The 25,196-nt window shown below is 39.8% G+C and overlaps 1 protein-coding gene across 5 annotated transcripts in view; it reads left to right on the forward strand.

Annotated features, from left to right (window-relative positions):
- The first annotated feature begins 3,431 nt into the window (after positions 1–3,431).
- unm_hu7910 (un-named hu7910) overlaps positions 3,432–25,196 on the forward strand; it is a 40,477-nt gene continuing 18,712 nt past the window's right edge. For 2 of the 5 annotated variants that reach the window (XM_059536683.1, XM_059536687.1), the window contains exons 1-4: positions 3,432–3,609; positions 9,314–9,463; positions 10,988–11,059; positions 11,886–11,978. In XM_059536683.1, the coding sequence (XP_059392666.1) occupies positions 3,570–3,609; positions 9,314–9,463; positions 10,988–11,059; positions 11,886–11,978 (355 nt within the window). In that variant the 5' untranslated portion in view covers positions 3,432–3,569. Of the gene's footprint in view, positions 3,610–7,528; positions 7,597–9,313; positions 9,464–10,987; positions 11,060–11,885; positions 11,979–25,196 lie in introns of all 5 variants that reach the window. The other 3 variants (XM_059536695.1, XM_059536704.1, XM_059536712.1) reach the window with 2 other exon arrangements.

The following is a 25,196-nucleotide window of genomic DNA, read 5'->3' on the forward strand; positions in this document are numbered from 1 at the left end:
ACAAAAGAAAATGTTAGGCCATATGCAAAATGTTCACACTGCTCTTTTCCTTTCACTGAAAGTGGGGTTCGATGCTTTTGAACCTAAAAAGTACAGCAAACCATGAACCAACTGTGCTATATTCTAACTCATATGAAGGTAAAAAAAAAGTTTGGAACACATTGGAATATAAGTCATTATGCACTGATTAAATTCACTAATCCTCTCCTCTGCCATAGCTGTCAAATGCCATTCACACTTTTGCATATTAAAACTGGTTCATCACGATCAATCATAACACAAGCAACAACCAATGCAGTTTTGCATCATTAATATCAAAGTTGGTGTGACTTGTCTTCACACTTCATAATCATATAAACATGAATGCAAATAGGGAGCTGCAGTGGAGAAGATTTTCAGCAAGTAACAACTTAAACTTCTGTATGTTTTCTTATTTAAAGCTATTTTATAGCTTCAGAAGACTTACAGCACATTCTAACTCATATGGTTTAGTTTTATGACATATTATTCATAGTGCTTTTTTAAATTGAAGTACTCTGTCCCCATTCATGTCCTCATTTTAGTGTGAATATTTTGCTTAGCATCCACTTGGGTGTAGAATAACGTTTGGAACAAGATAAAAATGAGTAAATGTTGACAAATTTTTCATTGTTGGGTGATGATTTTAATTCATCTCCTTCATCCCTCAATTATCGTCAACATGCATTACAGAATGCTGATGCTGTAAATCATTCATAATAAATAATGCTGTTAATAAAAACTATGCACTGCTGAAGATAGTTTTCTATATATATATACAACCCGAATTCCGGAAAAGTTGGGACGTTTTTTAAATTTTAATAAAATGAAAACTAAAGGAATTTCAAATCACATGAGCCAATATTTTATTCACAATAGAACATAGATAACGTAGCAAATGTTTAAACTGAGAAATTTTACACTTTTATCCACTTAATTAGCTCATTTAAAATTTAATGCCTGCTACAGGTCTCAAAAAAGTTGGCACGGGGGCAACAAATGGCTAAAAAAGCAAGCAGTTTTGAAAAGATTCAGCTGGGAGAACATCTAGTGATTAATTAAGTTAATTGATATCAGGTCTGTAACATGATTAGCTATAAAAGCTTTGTCTTAGAGAAGCAGAGTCTCTCAGAAGTAAAGATGGGCAGAGGCTCTCCAATCTGTGAAAGACTGCGTAAAAAAATTGTGGAAAACTTTAAAAACAATGTTCCTCAACGTCAAATTGCAAAGGCTTTGCAAATCTCATCATCTACAGTGCATAACATCATCCAAAGATTCAGAGAAACTGGAGAAATCTCTGTGCGTAAGGGACAAGGCCGGAGACCTTTATTGGATGCCCGTGGTCTTCAGGCTCTCAGACGACACTGCATCACTCATCGGCATGATTGTGTCAATGACATTACTAAATGGGCCCAGGAATACTTTCAGAAACCACTGTCGGTAAACACAATCCGCCGTGCCATCAGCAGATGCCAACTAAAGCTCTATCATGCAAAAAGGAAGCCATATGTGAACATGGTCCAGAAGCGCCGTCGTGTCCTGTGGGCCAAGGCTCATTTAAAATGAACTATTTCAAAGTGGAATAGTGTTTTATGGTCAGACGAGTCCAAATTTGACATTCTTGTTGGAAATCACGGACACCGTGTCCTCCGGGCTAAAGAGGAGGGAGACCTTCCAGCATGTTATCAGCGTTCAGTTCAAAAGCCAGCATCTCTGATGGTATGGGGGTGCATAAGTGCATACGGTATGGGCAGCTTGCATGTTTTGGAAGGCTCTGTGAATGCTGAAAGGTATATAATGGTTTTAGAGCAACATATGCTTCCCTCCAAACAACGTCTATTTCAGGGAAGGCATTGTTTATTTCAGCAGGACAATGCAAAACCACATACTGCAGCTATAACAACAGCATGGCTTCGTCGTAGAAGAGTCCGGGTGCTAACCTGGCCTGCCTGCAGTCCAGATCTTTCACCTATAGAGAACGTTTGGCGCATCATTAAACGAAAAATACGTCAAAGACGACCACGAACTCTTCAGCAGCTGGAAATCTATATAAGGCAAGAATGGGACCAAATTCCAACAGCAAAACTCCAGCAACTCATAGCCTCAATGCCCAGACGTCTTCAAACTGTTTTGAAAAGAAAAGGAGATGCTACACCATGGTAAACATGCCCCGTCCCAACTATTTTGAGACCTGTAGCAGAAATCAAAATTGAAATGAGCTCATTTTGTGCATAAAATTGTAAACTTTCTCAATTTAAACATTTGCTATGTTATCTATGTTCTATTGTGAATAAAATATTGGCTCATGTGATTTGAAAGTCTTTTAGTTTTCATTTTATTAAAATTTAAAAAAACGTCCCAACTTTTCCGGAATTCGGGTTGTATATATATATATATATATATATACATGTTTATCTAAAGCCTCTTTTGACAGTATCAGGCTGTGAATTACAGCTGAAAAATCTATTTAGCAACATATTTTTCTGTCCATAAGTGTAAAAATAAATAAATAAATAAATAAATAAAAATGTAATAATAATAATATAATTATATTGTTATATTTATAAAAATATTAGATTTCTATTCTAGATTTCAATTTCTATAGTAATTAGTAATAGCAATCGTAAATTCTACTGTTTCAATATAACTCCAAAGACAGCTATAAGTTCAGAATTGTATAGCTAAACAGTGGCATCGAGTCAAAAGCAATACTAATTTGTTGATGCTTATAAAATCTGTCTTAACTGTCTTCATGAAACGTCTTGCAATTCTGACAAAATATAAAAATAGCCAGCTAGATAATGTTGCCTTGGTCATATATTTTAATTAGTGTTTAATACATATAATCAAACCACATTTTTAAGGTTGCAAGCCAAGGCATAATATCACATATAGCTACATGACAAATGAACATAAGACACTGAAAATACAGCACTGAATCCTATTGGGCGAGTGGAATTTCCACAGCTGACCCTATGTGTTTCATCAGGCATTCATTATCTTCAACCTTGCTCCTGGAGAGCAACCTTATTGCAAATGCAAACCTCAGACAAAAAAAATAAATAAATGGTTTTAGACAATAAAGCATTGTTTTCTTTTTATTGTTGTTGTTGTAAGTTAATCATAATGCTAAACTGTCCATAACTGTAAACCACTGAGAAATCACAGACGGTTGTCTGTACTGTTTGGTTGTATTTCCAGTTAATATAAAGATTTTTAATCTTCAAATTATCATTTTGATTGTATTTCTGTTTCATATCCATCCACACTTACTAGGCTGGCTCATACAAGCGTTAATGCTGATTAGGACTCTTGTCTTTATGCGTCCTCATAAGATGCAGCCTTCCGTTTGAGAAGCGCCTGAAGTATTTTCATGATGATAAGAGCGCCAATGTACAGTAGGTGGCGGTATGTGCTTACTACACCAATCTGCTATTAGACCCGAAGAAGAGGAAGAACTCTTACTGCACTGCACAAGAAAAGCAGAACTTTTAAACTGTGAGATTAACCAGTCATTAACAAGCCTCTTCAGACATTTCCCCGTTGTTATCATGAAGCAGAAGAAAGCGGTACGCAAACAGGCCAGGAAAGGTAACGTTAAATAAGATTTCGTTTCATGCAAGTAACGTTAAATTGTTCTTTATGTGGGCCCCAATACATAGATTCAGATTCTTTCTTTTTTTTCTTTTCACGCAATATTTAAATGTCACATTTCAGGTGTTACATTTGATCAAAGAATTTCAGTCTTTTATCCGCGTAGTAGTCAGAGAATGTTTTTCGTACAGAATGGGGTGGATTTTTAATGAAAAAAAGGTTGCAGAGATGAAAGCAATATTGTATACACTCCCTTTCTGACACTATGTGTAACTTGTCGGAATCTTAACAGAATCTATAACAGCAGTATAGTAAAGCTATGGCATTTGATTGGTACTTAATATATTTAACTTACTTTTAAATAACGAGTTTAAAATGTTCTGCAGTGATTTTTACTGATTTGAAGATCAGCTCCAAGCAGACAGAGCAAGTAGCAGGATTCAAAGCTCCTAATGGGTTGGTCATCCTTAACATTTAAACATTTAATAAAAGAATGCAATTGTACTGTTAATGAGCCCTAAACTGCAGGCATTTAAACAACATGCAGTTTCAGCCATCTAGCAGTGTTGAAATAAAACATAATGTGTAAAACAACTTCTGGTTTTCAGCTTCAGTCTTGGTCCCCCAACGCTCAGTTTGTATATATGTCTTATCTAAAACATCTAATTCAGATCAACACCATCAGTAGGAGAGAGCTGTACATACTGAGTGTGTCGGGCACAGTTGACCTAAATGTTTAGGAAAATTTAATGACACTAGACAAAAACACAGTAATGACAATACAGTTGTTAGATATTAAATATGTAAAGTACAATAAAATGATCCCAGACATTAAAGGGATAGTTCACCCAAAAATCAAAATTATGTCATTAATAACCCTCATGTCGTTCCAAACCTGTGAGACCTCCGTTTATCTTCGGAACACAGTCCCTCCATTGAAACTGTGTGTATGGTATACTTTCCATGTCCAGAAAAGTAAGAAAAACATCATCAAAGTAGTCCATGTGACATCAGAGGGTCAGTTAGAATTTGTTGAAGCCTCAAAAATACATTATGGTCCAAAAATAGCGATATTCGTTCGCAAACCGGATATCACAAACTGCTTTTTTTTTTAACTCTCTCACAACAGACACGGAAGAGACGACAATGCTGAATAAAGTCGTAGTTTTTGCTATTTTTGGACCAAAATGTATTTTCGATGCTTCAAAAAATTCTAATTGACCCTCTGATGTCACATGGACTACTTTGATGATGTTTTTCTTACCTTTCTGGACATGTACAGTATACCGTACACACAGTTTCAATGGAGGGACTAAGAGCTCTCGGACTAAATCTAAAATATCTTAAACTGTGTTCCGAAGATAAATGGAGGTCTTACGGCATGAGGGTAAGTTATTAATGACATAATTTAGATTTTTTTGGTGAACTATCCCTTTAAGTTTTAAATGGCTGTTTTAAATAGTCACTGTTTTCTTCCATTGCCATGTTTTTCTCTAACCACACCGCTATAGTGAATTGCTTGGAGGTTTTTGCCCTCTAACAAGTCTCTCCCACTCCGAGGCAAATGACAACAGTCCCATTGGACAAAATCAAGTCCCACTCTCCATTTTTTCCTCATCCAAGAATTAATTTCACATACATGCACAGGGGTTGGACAAAATAACGTGAATACCTGTTAAACAGGCAATGTGCCATTTTTAAGGTGTTTGAGCATCATTTGCATTTAATACAGCTTCTAGCCTTCTTTGAGTAGATTCATTTAACTTTTGAGTAGTTTCCAGATGAATATTGGCTATAAAAACATCTGCCAGTGGCTTCAGGGAGAAACGAAACATAGTATCTCCGATAGCATCATAATACAAGAAATAAGGACACATCTAACAATAGCAAACAAAAATGAAAACATACTGCTTAGTGCAGTACTGTGGCATTGACAAATATATGCAGCATTATCTCATAGATAGATTAAACTAGAGTAATGAGTCTGCAAATTAAAGACTCATTAAAGGAAGCTTCCCTCAGTTGTTTAATAATATTTAACCAGGTGACCTAGCCAGGGCAGATGTTCATCTTGGTTTAATTTATGAACATCTTTTTCACATTTTGGCATTAGTGTTTGTGATTAAAGTTTTACCAGTTGCAGCTCTTTTATAGATTTTGGCTTTGCGTGGTTCTCCGTGGTAAGTTTTTGCCTGTGTCTCAATCAGCTCCCTTGTTCAGTAGTAAGGGTACTGATCAGGGAGTCTGCCATTTTAAGGGCTTTCTCAATCACAAAATCCTTCAAAAACGTTCGCTCCCTGAAAAATCCCACAATGCACTGCAAAAACTAGGGAGGATCGGCACTCACTATGCTCCCTTACTGACACATTTATGAAGCGCGAAACATGAACCACATGAGCCAACTATAATTACACACGAATGATGCGATAGAAGATTTGAAAACTGTTTTTTTTATGTATATTTTTTTGGCATAACGTACATCAACCAGATGGTAGAGATGGCTCAATCAGCTTGAATCAAGTTAGGTACTCCTCATAATAAAATATAGTGTCTCAAAATGTGCTCAACCATTTGGTCGAGCAGGCAGTTAAAGGGTTAACATAAACACATATTGCTAGACAGATATTGAACACATCTATTAACATTTATAATTGATATTCAGCTGACATGTGGTAAGAACATGTAACAGAACTATATGTAAAAATAATAAAAGAAATTATATTGTCCTGTCTGTTGTTTATTAATTCATGCAGTGACATTCTACTATGTTGTCCGTTGAAGTTGTACGTAATCATGTCACTAGAATTCAAGTGATCACTGTCCCACCATGCAGTGAGTCAGGGAACTTACCAGTGACTGAATTCGTGCACATGATCTACTGGTTCCCGAGCTAGGGAGCTGATTGAGACGCACCCAGAATCTCCGTTTGCATTGAACTTTCATCGTCGTAACTTTGCAGATATTGTTTATGCTCAAACAGCAACATTACACACTAACTGGAGTTAAAAAAATTTAATCACTATCAACCACCCCTTTAATGTTTTAAACTTTATTAACAATTAAGCGAACCTTGAGTAACATATTAAAATGTTAAAAAAATGTATGTCATGATCCCTTTTAAAAGTCAGGTTTAAAGGTTAGTTCACCCAAAAATGAAAATTAGGTCATAAATTACAAACCTTGAAGTCATCTTTGATGTATATGACTTTCTTCTTTTAGACGAATCCAGTCGGATTTAGAAGAAAAAAAAAAAAGTTATTTGATCTTTCAAGCTGTTTGATGCCACTTGGCGGGTGTTGCACTGCATCAGTCCAAAAGAATTTTAATAAAAAGTGCATCCATTTAAAATAAGTGTTTCACACGACTCCAGGGGGCTTTCTGTTGCGAATCAATGCATTTTGTAAGAATAATATCCATATTCAAAATATAATAATCACTTTAATCTAGCTTGCGCTCACTGTTGAAAAACGGAAGCAGTTCCGGGAGCATGACGTATGGGGTCAGCATTTCTCATAGCTATATAAATATAGCTATATCAGTTACATCGTTATTTGGTTTTGTTAGGTCTGTGTTTTCACTGTTCGAATTTGTAAAAAAAAAAATATCCAGTTTAGGTGTTAGTTGTTTAAACATTAAAAAAATAAAATAAAATAAAAATCTTATAAAAGTTGCAGCTAAGTCTACCCTTTTTTTTCTTAAACGAAACGGTAAAGTAGGGAGGTGGGCTCAGTGGAGAGTCAATTGTGTTAGTATGTGTGTGTTGGCTATAACTGTTGTTTCCATATGAGGTCCAGAAGAGCGTGTGTGTACAGCAGCTCTAAAAATACCCAGGAGGAGCTGTGCATATATAGTGTTGCAGCTAAACCAATGAGCTGTACTTCATGTGAGCAGAAAAAGCTTTGATTTTCTTTTGCAGTTTAGTTTGCAAAAACTAGAAACCTCCAAGCATGGATGAAACCAGTGTAGATGGAGCCAAAATGACAGGTATTTTGACATGTTTAGACATGGGCTGTTTTTGCTGGTGCATTTAACTGGTGTGGTTTGAGCAAAATATCTGTTGGATATAGTGTAACATTTCACATGAGGTTGTTGACCTCAGTGCTGGTTTGAGCATGAAGTTTAAAGTTAATCTTTTTGTGTGTTTGCGTATTGCATTTTTCATGAAGTGTGAGCTTGTTAAATTGTTTATGTCATGCCATTTATAGTTCATTCATAACATGCCACTGTATTTTTGGTTGTAACAACTTTTTGTACTTATTTTTACATTTGAATTGTTTTTATTTAAAAAAAAATGTATGTTTGATAGTTTAATAATTAGTTGTTTTTTGGACTGGCTAAATATTGTGATACTAAATACACTGGCCCTGTTCAATCTTGTGAGGTCACACCATAATATATGTAGCTACACGCTATTCATAGTTTGGGCTGAAAATTAGACACGTTGTGCATGTAACATACAGACGACCTTGCCAGTCAAGTGTAATACAATCTGTTGTATAATCGTGTTATTTTTTAACCCTTTGTTATTTGCCTCTGACATAATCATTCCCTGTGGCTTTTTACATTCAACATTTGACCTCATTTCAGGACGTCACAGGTATTTTCATAAAATGATACATACATGCACAATAATACCAGAAGAGCTAGTATTACTGAACTGAAAACTCCATAGTCCCAGTAGGGGTGACAAATGAAACAAGATGATATTAAATTGCTAGTTTTGTTAGTCCACTCAAAACTTAACAATGCCATGTACTCAACCTCATGTTGTACCAAACCTATAAAACTAAAGGTAGACCGATATAGGTTTTTTTAATGGCTGATGCTGAAATGTTACAGCGATGGGTGATGGATATGTGTATATACTTATCCACCCAGCTCTGTAACATATTAGCATTGCCCATTTTATTTAAAAATAATAAAATGAACAAAAACATGAATAAAAAGCAAGTAAACATTATAACCAACAGTGCACTTAATCAAATGGCCTTTGCATATTGAGAATAATATTTTCTCCAATAAAGACCAGGCAACGCTAATTTTACACGTGAATATGACATAGCGTCCAGATGGATATAGCACAGCATACCTGTGATTTGAGCTTTGAAGCTTGTGCTTAGCTGAACTTCCCTGTCTTCATCCAACAAGCATTAACCAGAGTAGTGCAATATTTAAATGTTGGCAGGAATGAAAATGAGCCTGTGAGGTTTAAAATTACTGCATGTTGTTCAGCAGTTTGTACTGGTGTGATCACTTTGATATGATCAGATGCTTTCTTAACTGCTGTTTTCTTCCCACTCGTTTTTCTTTGTGTTTAATTTGTTATTGAAAAGATAGTGTTCAGCACATATTCACATATTTATCAAACCATAGTACCATTTTTTTTAATTGGTTGGGGGAAATCATACATTTTCTGAATATGAATAAAAGTCCTATTGAATTGGAATGACATGAGGCTAAGAAAATTATAATAGATTTAAAATATTTGGGTAAACTAATACTTTACGAAGGTGTTTTTTTTTTTAAGTATTTTTATTGTATTTGCTTTACTAGCACTTTTGAAAACCTAATCTGTTTCTAAATCTGAATTCAGTTTTTCAGTGTACATTTAGTTTGCATTTTACTGATTTTAATGATAGCTTCTGACAAAGACAGCAGTTTTGAGTATCTCATATCTGATTCTGTATGTGTGTCTTCTCAGACTCTCCAGGTGGAAATACAGCCATTAAGAGTGAAAAAAAGACAGGGGGAAACTCTTTCTTTAGCTGGCTGTTGGTGCTGGCTTTGCTGGGGGCTTGGCTGTCTGTGGGTGTCATGTGGTTTGACCTAGTTGACTACAACAGTGTGGTTGGTAAGTAAATGTCTTGCAGGAATGTTGACTGCTCACATTTGGTGGCAAAATTATTTGTTTTTATTTGAATAAACAAATTGTCACCTAAATGATTCTTGCAGATCTCTGTAGTGTTTGTTAACATTTTTTATAGTATTGAAAAGTGTGTGTTTATGAGAGATCCCCTGCATTTAAATCCTGTATTTTTTCATCATTTTTTCCCTTGTATTATTTTTCTCCCTTAAAGCTACAGTCCATAACTTTTTTTTGTTTTCAAAATTTACAAAATTTCTATAATAAGCGTACACCATAAATACATTTTCCAAACAGTGTTTTTGGCTTGTCCTGAATCACTACGGTAACCTATAATAAGTGTTTGTATTCAGACTATTTAGACTGGTTCGGGTAGGTACCATAGCCCAGTTCCTGCGTGATTTGCGCATAAACTGAGAGAAGTAGCTCCGTCTTCTGCAATGTTCTTCTGCAGTTCTGTTTATTAACCGCTGGAGCGCCAAAAGTTATGGACTGCAGCTTTAATGATTACTAATACAATTCATAGAAAGATTACAACATTTAAATATATAAAACAAAAAAATTAATTACATTGCTTAAATAAAGAGTTGCTGAAACACCCTTGATTGAAAACAATAACTGTGTAATGTTTTAGTACTTGGCATGTACTTCATAACTTTAAGTATACTGTTCTTCCTTTCTTGGCATTGAGTGTACAAGTTCATAACAAATTGTCACATCTTTCCTGTTTAACTCCAAGAGGACAACCTCCTTAATTGCCCTCCTTTAAAAGGCAGTGTTGCTCAACTTGTCTATACAAAATCCCCCAAAGGTGCTTAAAGGTGCATTAAGTTATTTTTGCCAAACAATGTTGATATTTAAAAAGAGCTAAAACAAATATACCCATACCTCAACAGGACCTTGCTCCTATTACGAAATCTCCGCCCCACACATACGTACAAAACCATAGCATAAAGTCGATCGTGGAGTTGCGTGAAACAATGCAAAAACAACATTACTCACCTATCACAAAGAAGCAATACAACCATGGCGTCTGATTTCAGGCCTCTCCGCTCCTTGAGTTCTCTCCACCGATGAAAAGCTGCTCCAATATTTATGTGGGTCCTACCTCTTGCCTGATTGTTACTATTCTATTAAAAATGTTTCATAAATGAATCTAGTTATTCTAGCCAACTGTCATAATTATTGATAATAATAACGAGATAAATGTAAAGGTTTTTGCAAATCAGTCTTAGAATAGAAAGAATAGAAAGTTCACCCCCTTCAGGAATCAATTTTTTATTGCCCAAACCAGAGATGTATACTGTTAAGTCAAGTTCAGTGTGTATGATCCCTAACAACCTCATGCTTCATTGTGGATGTTAAAGAATGAACAACAAAAGCAGAAACAGGGTCTGGGCCAAGAAATTATGTTTGGAAATGCATGTTATTGTGTTGTACCCTTTTTACTCTGCATCTTTACTTGCTCGTTTCACAAATATTTTTTTTATCCTTGTTTTATCCTTTATAAAGGTGCTCTTGGAGGAGTGTATGATGCTGATGGCGATGGAGACTTTGATGTAGAAGATGCCAAAGTTTTGTTGGGTGAGTGAGATTTACTTGTGGCTTTTTTCTGGCATGACTGACTGAGGTGACAACCTATTCAAAAGTGTCAACTCTTACTATCTCGATGTTTTTTATCTCTCTTATTTATTTTCAGACTTAAGCGGTCTGAACAAGTTTTTCCTGTGTCACTAAATTTAAATGTGAGGATGCCATGAACATGGTAGCATACTGCTGAACTCTGTCTCAAATGCAGTAGTGTTTCTGCATTTGAGGTTTCCTGTCATATGACGGGGGTTGGCAAATACTTAGCATTACACTATTTGGTTTCGTGTTAGTGAGGCTGGCATTTCATAGCTCATAGTCTTTTTCTGTTATAAACTTTTTTTTCAAATATAAATATAGTTCAGAATTATCACTGGCATTTGGTGTGGCAGATTTGTTACCAAAATCTGTAACCATGTTTTTAAATTCTTATATTAAAAAAAATTATAATTATGAATGTGGAGACAGAGTGGTCTATTTATTGACAGGAAATAATTTCCACTGAAGCTTCACATGAACAATATATGCTTTCTACAGTAAACTCACATCGCAGGGTTAAGTGACTCCACAAATTATCCTACTTTGCAAGCTTCACACTGATTTGCTCCCAGAATTCGTTGTTACAATCTGTGGATAAAATTATTTTATTATTTCTTCTTTTGGGAATGTCACGTAAGTGTAAAGTGTTTGGCTTAAATACAGTGGTTATTAATAAGTGCTGTAGTGCTGTCTGCTGATAGTCAGCGTTTATTTATCTTTATATGCATGTGCATATATGCCTTTATATTTATTGGTATCATTCGTATAATTTTCTTTCCTTCAGAAAATGCTACTCTGGCTGCTAAGGAAAAAACCTTAAGAAAAAATATCACAACAGAGGGAGACCATATCCAAGCTGTCCATTCCAAGCTTACGTGTAAAGAAATTTTTTTGCCTATCATGGCCACGTGTTTGTGTTTGTCGATTGGGTTTGCTTGCACTGAGAAAGCTCCAAAAAGATGTACCGTATTTTCCGCACTAAAAGGCGCACTTAAAAGCCTTTAATTTTTTATCAAAAAACGAAATGTTCAATGCTCTGTCAAAATGTTTCAGTATGAAAAAAACAATAAAACCAATTTAATAATAATAAAATGTTTCAGTACGACTGGTAAACTACAAAGCCGCACCACTTGCAGCATTACGGCTACCGTAGTCAGTAAACACCGGTGCTGTGCTGTACTGTACTGTGAAGAATTCAAGGGATTTGTGGATCATTGAAGGTGCGCCTTATAATCCGGTGCGCCTTGTAGTGCGGAAAATACGGTAGCTTTTCTCTTGCACTGGCATGTTGGAATGTATCCACTGGTGTGTTGTTTGAGGTCTTTGAAGAAGCAAGATGCATTTTATTTTGACTTGGCTCTTGGCACCCAAACTTGACTGAAGTGGATTCATGCGAGTGTATGGTTAAAAACAAACTTTTCAAATTGACAAATTAATGGTTATTTGAAACAATAAAAACAAATAAATTCAATTTTAAAATAAATTACTTAATGTTTAATTCATATTATTTAAATGTATTTTTTTAATAAATATAATTGTTTTGCAGAAAAATTTAAAACATTTTTATAAATAGATTAAAAAAAGCAAATAAAATTAATTATCAGTGTATATTATTTTTATTAATGTTACATTTAGCTACATTTTTAAACAAGTACATGAATTTGTTTTAAATCTATTTGTCAATTTGAAAAAATGTTTCAACTTAATTTTGAATTTAATGTTTATAAAATTAATAATAAATTAACAATAATTTCTGTTATTGATAATTGACACTTTCATTTCATTTATTTTGAAGTGGCACCGCTTGTAATGGTTGTCTGATGCATCACTTTGTATATCCCTGTGTTGCAGCATTAGTATAGAGAAGGCCAGGTGTGTGTAATGCAATGTGCTTCAACAATAGCCATTATAACAGTAATGAAAACATTTTAATTTGCACACAGTTTTACAAGTTACTTTGCAGCCTACATACAACATTAAGTGTTTCCTTATAAAGACACATACGTTTTTCTCCAAACTGATTTTTAACAATAATGTTTAAACTGCTATGACATACCTACAATGAGTTACATTTTTGACCCTTATCTCATTCTAGAGGCCACAAGCCAGTGTAGTTCAACTTATTTTTTTCTTAAAAGTATTGAGTGTCATTTTCTTAAAACAAAATTCTTACAATAAAAATGGAAATAGAACCATTAACAATTAAAAAGTTATACAATTTGTAGGATGGATTTCTGTAAGTATGTCAGATGCTAATGATACTTAAAAATAATAGATTTAAACAAGTAAATGTTTCGTTAAATTGCATGTGCAGGTTTTTGCACTGAATTGAATTTATCAGCAGATAGTGGATTTTACCAATAACTGATAATAACCGATTAATCAACCAGCAGTTTTTAAAAAGGATACTGAATGCAAAATAGTGCTAAAGGTTATAACCAAAAAAAGTAAAAAGTATTTGACCATGAAAATGAACTGTATTTTTTTAAAATAAAATATTAACAGAGGTGGGACCAAGTCAAAAGTAAGTCAAGTCCCAAGTCTAGTCCTGAGTCAAGACGGGCAAGTTCAAGTCCTCAACTTCAAGTTTCAAGTCCTAAAGTCGTTACTGCTATTTGCCCAAATGAGTGTCTCTGTATTAATTACTACAGTAAATGTAAAGTCATTAATAGTCTATAGTAAGTATAACTAAAAAGATATAACAGTCAGTAGTTTGAGGCATTGATTAATTGTTTGTGAACAAATATAGGTCTAAGTAGTGTTGTACCGGTACCAAAATTTCAATATTCGGTACAAATACCAGAGAAAATCCACGGTTCTCGGTACCAATTTCGGTACCAAAGCAAAACACAAAAATATGCTAATTAAAAAAAAATAACTTTTTAGCACTAAAAATAAAACCAATGCCATTCTTTATACTTATTTACAATTGTGTTTAAAGTTTTTCTACAAGTTATATAATTATGAAAAACAGTAAACAAGTTTCACCCAAATTTAATTTGTCTTTTAATTTATTAAATTTAAACACATTTTATTTTTGGGAAATAAAAGGGGATTTGCTATTAAAATTAAAACATGGAAGAAATATTGTGATTTATTTCTTTAAAAAATAAAGTTTTATAAATTTTTTCAACAGTAGTAGCAGTATCACATACCTTTTACTAAATAATAGTAATATTTCTAGCACAATGCCTTTATGTAAAAATTAACTTTTAGGCCTAATGAATGCATATTTGTCATTTTAACTGAACTTAAGACTGGTGGTGATGCTTAAGATATTTTTGGTCATTGAGGGTTTCTGTAAAAAAAAATAGTAATAGATCATATTAATTATTATTAAAAGATAATACTACTACTAATTCTGCTATCATACTAATGTATATACAATGCACTATGAATTGATGAGCTGCCGGGTTCATGAATATTAATCACGTTGTCTGCGTTCGGTCAAACTGACTTGCTGAAATCAAAACAGGGACGGTACGAGATCAGCGCCAGCCAATGAAATTGCCATTTGCGCATTAGCTCCGCCCACTACCGGAGAAACCGGTATGTCTTCTGCTTGTTCGAAAATTAATATGAATAATTCTAAATGAACTCCATTATTTTGACAGGAGAAGACAACAAAGAATAGTTTACATATAGCGTGTCGATTCAGCGTGGTAAGACTCTCTCTCTCTCTCTCTGCATGTGTGAGAAACAGTGCTATCAGTAAAGCGACGGTGAGTCGTGCGCCTTCACAAAGAGTTTACAGAGCATCAAATACAGGTGCGCTGTACGTGCGTCCATTGAGATGAACTGAAAAGTTCAGATCGCTTGATGGAGAGAGAACTCTGAAGCTTCATGCGTCATGCGCTTCAGTCTATGTAGTAAACAAACCCTCACGTCTCTGCCATTCATTAATTCACACGCGCAGAACACGGATTCATATTTCAAACAACTTTTGTGGCTTAACATTTACAGATACTGGTCCATATGGAGATTTGATTTGATTAATTTATGCTAACTTTGACAAATTCTTCCATATTAAAATGTAAGTTTCATTTTCATGACTGGATTTTGAGATTCCGTCCTCGTTTTCTGCTTCGCGGAAATCATAGCGCTGAACCGGGTTTGAACGGGACCTCGGTACTACCGGTACTTAAAGAAACCTGGTACTGTCACATTTACATTTTTTTTGTACCGACTTGGTACCGAAGTACCGGGTCTTTTGACAACACTAGGTCTAAGTGAACAAATAATTTTTTTAAGTCTACTGTTTCATTCGTTAACAAATCAGTGATTTTAATGAATCAATTGAGTCAAAATGTTTACTTGCTGATAGGCTAAATAATACAGACACTCATTTACGAAACAAGAGAGCAGTGGATTTATTGATTTATTTTTACCTTCCCAGACATAACCGACTGTTTTTGGACTCGTGTGGTTTTAACATAAACTTGTGTGTGAATAAGAACTTAGAGAGACTCAGCATCTCGATAATGATATGAAACATGTACAGTAGTTTATTGTGTAAATATTTAACATTTCGTTGACTATATTAATTCGGCATCTGAAGCTTTACATTTCAAAACAAACAGCTGGAGGCATCAGTAATTCCATCTCTAGAGTCCGATCTTCTCAGCCACTCCAGCACCGGATGAAACCCATGCCGATAACTGATTGTTTCAGAAACTATTTATCGGTACTGATTAATCTGCAGAAATTACATAAACATTATTCAGTGTGTATACAGAAGCAAACAAACCTCATTAGTTCTTGTCAAGCATGCTTTTGAGTTTACGTCTATGTGCTCCATGTATGTTCATTGCTCCGTGTATGTCTTAGTCAGTTATTTCACTTTTAATTCTTAATCCATGATTGTGACAGGCATCCAATTGAAGACAGCTACATTTCAGCTAAAAGAGTAGATCAGAATTGAGATATTTCAAATTAGTGGGATGCACTGCATACCTGTCTTATATGATTATGGTGCACATTAGTTGTGGCAGTGTTTCGACAACCATAAGCAATGTTGCAACACTTAGTTCTGTCCAGAGCTGGGTACATTTTTTTATTAAAATTTTTAAATTTTTTTAGTAAGTGTTTTCTTTTGATGTTATGATGATTAATTTTAATGTAACATTTTTATGATTGGATTAATTATTTGCTTTTCATTAAACTTGCAAACCCCCCTGCAGTTCCTTTACAAGCGCCAGTTTATGAAACCTTGACATTATGTAATGTTTAATGCACTTCATGTTGCCAGTAACAACAAATGGAATATCTTGGTTGGGATGGGATCCTGGAAAAATATTGTAAAATAACAGGCACATTAAATAACAGTAATTTTCTGTAATATTTTTTTTTGCTGTAATTTTACATTAGATTTTATTATTTTCTTCAGCTTTTAATGTTCGAGAAGATGTTTTACTTAAATATTGTGGAACGTTAAAAAACATTAAATTATCATAAAGTTTGAACACTGCTTTAATTCAAATAATCAGCCGTAAGTGTGAAACTTTATTGACCTATCTGCAAGAATATACCAATACAGTTTGTTCAGAAATGCAATTTACTAATATTCTTTGTTCAAGAATGATAGTATATATCAATACAGTTTATTCAGGACAGCAATATACTAATATTCTTTGTTCAAAACTGCAATAATATACCAGTATAAAGATAATGGCACAATTTGTTCATAACTGATATCGTGCAAAAAATATTTTTTACAAATGATCATAACGGTACGGAGCCCCTAAAGGGTCATTGTGGTGGAAAAAAACCTAAGTGAATTTTTTTTTTTTTATATTTGTTGCATTCTCTTGCAAAACTTTTGCATTCCCTTGAGAAACTTTGCGTTTCCTCTCAAAACTTTTTGCGTTCCCACGCAAGATTATTTGTTCCCTCGCAAAACTTTTGCATTCTCTCGCAAAGATATTTGCGTTCTCTCGCAAAACCAGCTGAGCTCAGACATACACTTCCTGTTTACTTTACAGCTCGTAGTGGTTCATACAGCTGCATAAGTTCACAATGGAGTGGTTCATAGAGTTTTATTTTGAACTTGGAAGAAATAGCATGCTTATAAAGGTACAGTTTTAAGACAGTGGTATAAAAAGGCAGAATTCGGTATACACTTTATTAATAAATTATAGGCTACATGTAAGCAGATAAGCCAAGAAGAACAGCAGTGTTTTCCTCCCATAAAGAAAACGCGGCTTAATGAAGATGGTGATACATAAAAAAAGGCCAAATATGCTATAGAATTTATAAAAAAAATATATTCTGTGCATGCAAGCAGAATTGCATAAGAGTTTTCTTCCCGATAGAAAATGCGCTTACAAGGCATAATATAAGAAAAAAATTATATTGTATTAAAAATATAGACTACTACAGGCAGTCAAAACTGTAAACAAGTGGTTTTTTAAAACCTTTTTCAATGGTGTACCCCCCCTAAGGCATTTAGCCTAACATTCTTAGCCCCCACTTAGACCGCAGTCAGACTTTCCATTAAGCAACAGTATTTGCCCCCTTAAATTGATTTACGAAGCATTTTTATTGTTATAGAGGCAAAGTTTTCTAGCCTTATTAATTGTATGTTATGTTTTATGACGAAACACATCTATTGCTTTTAGACGCACGTTCTGTTCGGTATTTCGTTGTAAAATACAATATGGATAATTTTGTTTAAAATTTTGGCTTCTTTTAAAATTTAAAATGTACACTTAATATTGCCTTTTTTGTTGAACTGTTAGGCCTATATAAAATCAATGTCACGCATGCTATATTTTGGATATTCAGGTAAAATTACATTCTCGTATAGGTTCCAGAGTGAAATGAGAATGTAAAAGTGTTTGCTTTATAACATTTCTAATAATCTTTTATATTATTGAATCTTCAAACTAAATTCAAAATCGAATTATGCCCTACTGTAGCCTAAGTGGAGTATATTGTATCAGCGATTTGATCGCGCTAGCGCCTCATGCACACATATTCATTGCAAGTGCGGCCTGTTTATTACTAAAATAAAGAATCCACAATACAGACATATCGTTACACAATCAATTTAAATAATCTGTATTATGTCTATGCCATATCGTGAGACCTGGCCCACTCCAGTGCGGCACATTTTTGTTCATTATGATTTTTTCCCCGTCGATATTGGAACGTACAGAGCCTATTCTAGCTATTCTGTGCTTGTCTGCTTTCCTGTGCATGATAGGCTATATTTTATTAATAAACTGTTTACCATATTTTAGCCTATACTGTCTTTGTTCTTTATCTTCCCTTTCTATAGCCTAACGGTTTTAAATGGGGGAGAAACGTTGTATTATAGCTATTTGCTTTACTGATAGCTATTAATAAGGTTATTAATATTACAATTGTTATTTGCATTAATCGTATTTATTAGGCCTTACCGAAATTGGACCTTAAATGTCACTGTTATAGTAGCTACATCCACATTAAGCATTTTAGAGTGTCCCAAAACCATGTCTTAAACTATAAGCAAAGCTGACTGTATTTGAACTTGAGTCCAAGTTTAAAATAAAACTCTTTATTTTCCCAGAGGAACAAATGCATTTTCTTCCCATAAAGAAAATGTGTCTGTTCCTCTGGGCTTACTTTTTTCATAAATAATTTATTAGTAAACTGCATCCCGAATTCGTCATTTTTATACCACTGTCTTAGTCCTTTAAGTGTTTTCTTTCCTTGAGGGATAGCCTACGCTTAAAGTGCAGTTTACCGGGTTACGTTCATATTCCGGGCTATTCTGCTTGTCTGTCTGCTTTTATAATATGGTGTGTAATCTGTGTACTGAATTTAGTCATCCAGTGTGTAACAAATGTTCGTAGTCACGGGAAGGAGGAGGTGGGAACCGACGAACATTGAAACAAAACTTTAATAATAAAATATACCTAAAAGAGCGCGACAGCCCCTACTCGTGGATGACTGTCGCACACAAGCAGAACCAAAACACAAAATAAAGTCAGAGCCTGGTCCTCTCTCATCCAACACTGTCATCAGTCCCTCCTTCAGTTCTCCTTCCGAAGCTCCTACGCGGGACTTGATACTGGTGAATGGCGCTGGTACTCCACTGGCCTCGCTCCATTCCCACAGCTCTCGTCACACAGTGTTTTACATTAAAGGCCATGTTGCAGGTTAACCACCACTGTCGATTAATGGGTACATAAATCACTATAGATACAGATACAGATATGTATATCATTTTTAAAATGTCTCAAAAATGGTCTTAAAGACCAGTTCTCTTACGAGAGCTCTCTCGTACTGCGTCTTAGCTAAGACGCTACGGGAAAAGTCTCTTTTCACGAAATACTGAAGCAAAAAATTATCCTTAATTTTGTATTTTTGTAAAGCGCATTTGCAGCAGTACACAGCCATAGGCGAGACGGCTCGCTCGCTCACTGGCTTGTTCTGCGGCAACTGCACAGCCTATCGAGCGCAGGCTGATGTAACATCAGACCAATAAGGGCGCTTCGCGCCCTTCTTGCCACTTCCCGCCGAAACGGGTGTGGCCCAACCTATAAAAGGAGCTCAAAGGCTGACTCACCTGATTTTTCATCTCTTCAGCGAAGCTCACGCATCGCTGGATCACGAGGAAGCAAGCGCCGTCTGGAAGAGCATATCAGCAGGACGAGCCATCCTGAAGCCGCTGGCACCGCCGCCTTCCACTGCCGTTCCTGCTGCGCTATCCGGCGCCCATATCCTTTATAATCCTTGTTCTGTTATACTCTGTGTGTGTGTTCGCCCTGCGACGCACATTCACAAAAGAGCTGCGTCTTTTTAAAGATGCCTTCGTGCGGCTCGTGCAGAACCCCGCTCAGCGAAGGAGATCGTCATGTCATCTGCGTCTCCTGTCTGGGTGAAGACCATGCAGCGCTCGCGCTCGCTGATGGCGGATGTCCTCATTGCGAGCTGATGCCTATGGTGACTCTGAGGACTCGCCTGGCATCCTTCCCGAAGCCTGCATCATCCGCTGCGCCGCAGCGCCGTAAGAAGCGCCGCTCGCAGCGCCTACCAGAACCGCCTCCAGCTCGGCCGAGCTCGCCGGTTCCCTCCGCTTCGCCGGTCTCCCCTGCATCGCTTCCCGATGCTCAGTGTCCGCTGCTTGCCGACGCGTCATCGGAGGAAGTGGATCTCAGGCCCGCGTCGGAGGAAGAAGACACGTGCTCTCTGCTTGCTTCGGGCAGTGAGGGTTGGACGAGCTCCGTGGATCTCGCGCCAGCTGCTCAGAGGCCCAGCAGACGGGGGGATATCGATAAGGAGCTGATGCGTGTACTCTCGTTGGCCGCGGCGAGCCTCGGCCTCGAGTGGTCTGCACCAGCGCCCCCTTCGCGTTCCCGGCTGGATGGTAGCTATCTTCCGGATGAGCGCTCTTCCTCAAGCTCAAAACACGCCCCTCTTCTTCCTGAGCTTCACGAAGAAGTGGCGAAGGCTTGGGACGCTCCATTCTCGGCGAGAATCCGCTCATCTGTTTCGCCAGCATTCTCCACACTGCACGGTGCTAAGAACAGAGGCTACCTGTCACTTCCGCCGGTGGAACAGGCTATAGCAGCGCACCTTTGCCCGCCCTCTGCTGGACGGCGGACTAAGGCGGCGTTGCCATCCAAAGCCTGCCGCATGACGTCATCGCTGCTCACACGGATATTCTCTGCTGCTGGGCAGGCTGCGTCTGCGTTACACACCATGGCGACGCTACAGATTTTCCAGGGCGATCTTCTCCGCAAGCTGGATGAGATGGGACCTGAAGCGATCTGTCTCGCGGATCTGAGGAGTGCTTCGGATCTCTCCCTCCGCGCTGCTAAGTCCGCTGCACAGGCCATGGGACGGGTTATGGCTTCCGCTACGGTGGCTGAGAGGCATTTGTGGCTGACGCTTTCTGACATCAAGGAGTCTGAGCGCGCTGCGTTTCTTGACGCTCCGCTAACTCCTGCCGGCCTCTTTGGATCTTCCGTCAACGAGTTTGTGGAGAGATTCGCCGAGGACCAGAAAGCTTCACAGGCGTTCAAGCACTTCTTGCCGAAGCGCTCCAGTTCTGCAGCTAGCCGCTCTAGACCGGCCCCACAGGGCCCTCAGTCACGCCCACCGCCTCCTGCTGCGCCATCACGACAGCGTCAGCAACGCAGCTCGGGACCCCGTTCTCGCTCTTCGAGCCGTCGCCCCGCGCCGCGGGAGCCGCGGCAGAGGATTGCGGTGAAGCCAGAAGCCCCGAAAGCATCCTAGCACGGCTGGGAAAGCGCCGGTGTTCGAGTTCCGCTGCGGCCGAGCTCTCACCCAAGCGCGCCGCTGTTGCAGTTCCAAGAGTTGCGACTGCCTCAGTGTCTTCTGCAATGCGCAAGCCTGCACGAGTGCCCGCTTGCCTGCACACAAAAGCCGTTATCACGGCTACCCAGATGTTTCACAAAAACAGCGTTTTTTCTGGTGTCCCGGCCACGGCCGATGGTGCTATAAATGTTGTGACGATGCCCACTCCTCAGTGCCCATCTCCACATGTAAGCACAGCCCTACACACAGGGCCTGCGCTCATAATGTCGACTCAAGTCGGTCGCGCACACTACATAGTAAACGTGCCCACCCCTCAGTGCCCACAATTACTATGTCACACGCGTCATGCGGTTTCTGTAAAAACGAAACCCGTGCACGCTCGTCCGGCCACGGCCGATGGTGCTTTAAATGCAGTGTCGATGCCCACTACCCAGTGCCCATCCCCGCATGTAAGCACAGCCCTGCACACAGGGCTGGCGCACATAAGATCGACACAGATCGGTCGAGCGCGTCGCATAGTAAACGTGCCCACTTCCCAGTGCCCACATACACTATGTCACTTACGGCGCGGGGCTTCTGTAAAAACGAGGCCCGTGCACGTACATTCTGCACAGGCAGACGGCGAGTTGGAAGTGGTAAAAGTGCACACATGCAGCCCACGGTTACTCGCAGATATATTGAGTCCCACGGGACCCGCTCAGCCTCCCTCCAGTCGGTTAAGCGCCGGAACGGGGTCGAGGATGAGCGATCTGCCCACTGTGATCAGCGCGCTCCCCGCCTCAGATGCGCAGCACACTCGAGCGCCGCCGTTGCCCAGTCAACAGAGCGCGTGTCACATCCAGCCCTTAGCCATTCATGCAGATGCATGGTCAGCGCTTCCAGGGGTTTCGGATTGGGTGCTAGGCATTATAAAGAGAGGCTACTCGCTACAGTTTTCTCGACGCCCACCGCGCTTCTCAGCGCGCGTCGAAACTACGGTCAAAACAGAAGTAGCACACATACTTCGGGCCGAAATATCGAAACTGTTGAGCAAAGGGGCTGTAGAGCCTGTGTCTCAAGCTCAAAGCGAGGGGGGGCTGTACAGCAGATACTTTCTGGTGCCCAAGAGAGACGGGGGTCTCAGGCCCATACTGGATCTAAGGCAGCTGAACAAGGCATTGATGAAACGCAGTTTCAAAATGCTCACGACCAGGAAGCTCCTCGCGCAGATTCGCGGAGGGGACTGGTTCATGTCAATAGATCTGAAGGACGCGTATTTTCAAATACAGATAGCGTCAAACCACAGGCGGTTTTTGAGATTCGCCTTCGAGGGCCAAGCATACCAGTTTGCAGTCCTGCCATTCGGCTTGTCCGTAGCTCCTCGTACGTTTACGAGGTGCATGGATGCAGCGCTCGCTCCTCTCAGACTCAGAGGCATACGAGTGCTGAATTATTTGGACGACTGGCTGGTTCTGGCCCAATCACGAGCGGAGCTCGTGGACCACAGGGCTGTTTTACTCGATCACCTCGAGAAGCTCGGCCTCAGTGTCAATTGGGCGAAGAGTTCGCTGAACCCCAGTCAGACGATCCTGTTTCTGGGTATAGTTCTGAACTCGTGTTCCATGACGGCGCGACTGTCACCACAGCGCACGATGGGCATTCAGCGCGCAGCGAGTTCTTTCCGCTGCGGCGCGACTGTGTCGCTCAAACACTGTCAAAGGATGCTGGGTCTCATGGCCTCAGCATCTCCGGTTCTGCGCCTGGGCCTGCTCTGCATGCGCCCCCTGCAGTTCTGGCTGAAGGCTCGGGTGCCGCGCAGAGCGTGGGCGTCTGGCCGGCTGCATTTCAAGGTCGATCAGAGCTGTGTTGCGGCTCTAGCACCTTGGACAGCGAACGGCTGGTACCGATCAGGTGTAAGCCTGGGGACTTCCCCGAGTGTGAAAATGGTGTCGACAGACGCCTCCACTTCGGGATGGGGAGCGCTGCTCGAAGGCAGACCGTCCTTTGGCCTATGGTCAGAACGGGAAAAGCTCCATCATATCAACTGCCTGGAAATGCTGGCAGTGGAGAATGCGCTGACGCGCTTTTGTCCCCATATCAAGGATCACCACGTCGTAGTCCGTTCGGACAACATGTCCGTGGTGTCCTACATAAATCGCCAGGGCGGTCTCGGGTCCCGAAACCTGTACAGGCTGACGGAACGCCTCCTGATTTGGGCTCAACGCAACGTGCGCTCGCTGAGAGCGGTGCATGTGCCTGGACTGCAGAATCTGGGTCCAGACAGGCTGTCCAGAGGCAATGTCCCTACGGGCGAATGGTCTCTACACCCGCAAACAGTTCGGCTGTTGTGGGAGAGATTTGGCATGGCGGAGGTGGACCTCTTTGCGTCCCACGAAAACGCTCACTGCCCCGCATTCTTTTCCAAGAACGAAAGCGCGCTGTCACGGAAATGGCCGTGCTGCCCGCTTTATGCGTTCCCTCCCGTCTCCCTCCTTCCGCAGGTGATAGAACGGGTGAGAGAAACGAGATGTTCAATACTGCTTGTGGCACCTCTTTGGAAGAACCAACCATGGTTCCCAGATTTGATGCAATTAGCAGATGTCGCCCCATGGCCGATACCGTTGAGGAGAGATCTCCTCTCGCAGGCCAGGGGCTCGATTTGGCACCCTCAACCGGAGTTGTGGTCCCTCCATGTATGGGCACTCAACGGTTACCCGCTGATCTCGCAGTGGGAGTGCTAAATACCATCACTCAGGCTAGAGCTCCGTCGACACGACGTCTGTATGCCTCGAAGTGGTCGGTGTTCTCCAGCTGGTGCACAGCTCGAGGTTATTCACCCCTTAGTTGTGAGGTGACGGAGGTCCTCTCCTTCCTACAGGAGCTGTTGGATAAGGGCAGAGCCCCATCCACGCTCAAAGTTTATGTGGCGGCCATCGCGGCGTTTTCTGAAACGGCGTCCGGTCAGTCAATAGGAAGGAACGATTTAGTCATCCGGTTCCTCAGAGGAGCTAGGAGGCTGAATCCTCCCAGACCTCCGTCAGTCCCTATGTGGGACCTCGCGGCGGTTTTGGAGGCCTTGAAGGGTCCCCCTTTTGAGCCTATCCAATCGGTTAGCCTTCAGCATCTGTCGTTCAAGACAGTATTCTTGTTGGCTCTCGCTTCTGTGAAGCGTGTGGGTGATTTGCACGCGCTCTCGGTGAGCCAGTCGTGCTTGGAGTTTGGGCCCAATGACTCAAGGGTCATACTCAAACCTAGGCACGGTTATGTGCCGAAATCCCTCAGCACACCGTTTCGGGCTCAGGTTATTGCCCTGTCTGCCCTGCCGGTGTCAGGGGAGGATGGAGACTCGAGTCTTCTTTGCCCTGTCAGGGTTTTAAGAGCTTATGTGTCTCGCTCTGCTGCCTTTCGGCAGACGGAGCAGCTATTTGTCTCATTCGGTGGACGTTCCAAAGGAATGGCTGTTTCGAGACAGACTCTATCCAGATGGATAGTTGACGCCATAGCGTTAGCTTACGCTTCCAGGGGCCTTCAGTGCCCGTTGGGCGTCAGAGCACACTCCACAAGAGGCGTCGCCTCATCGTGGGCGTGGTCTACTGGGATCTCCTTGCAGGATATATGTATGGCGGCGGGTTGGGCCTCGCCGTCTACATTTATCAGGTTCTATAACCTGGAGGTTCCCGCCTTGCAAGCAAGGCTGCTGTCGGTATAGAAGAATCAGGGCCCTGAGGGGAATTCTGAATTCATGAGCGCTAGGCGCTGCCGACTGTTATATGGGCAGTATTGCGTAAGACCCGCATTGCCACATTAGTCAGGCCTTGCCTCGGCTGTGTGATGTCATATTGCCGCATCT

The sequence above is a fragment of the Carassius carassius genome, chromosome 3 (genome assembly GCF_963082965.1).
Source record: "Carassius carassius chromosome 3, fCarCar2.1, whole genome shotgun sequence".
Classification (NCBI taxonomy): Eukaryota; Metazoa; Chordata; class Actinopteri; order Cypriniformes; family Cyprinidae; genus Carassius; species Carassius carassius.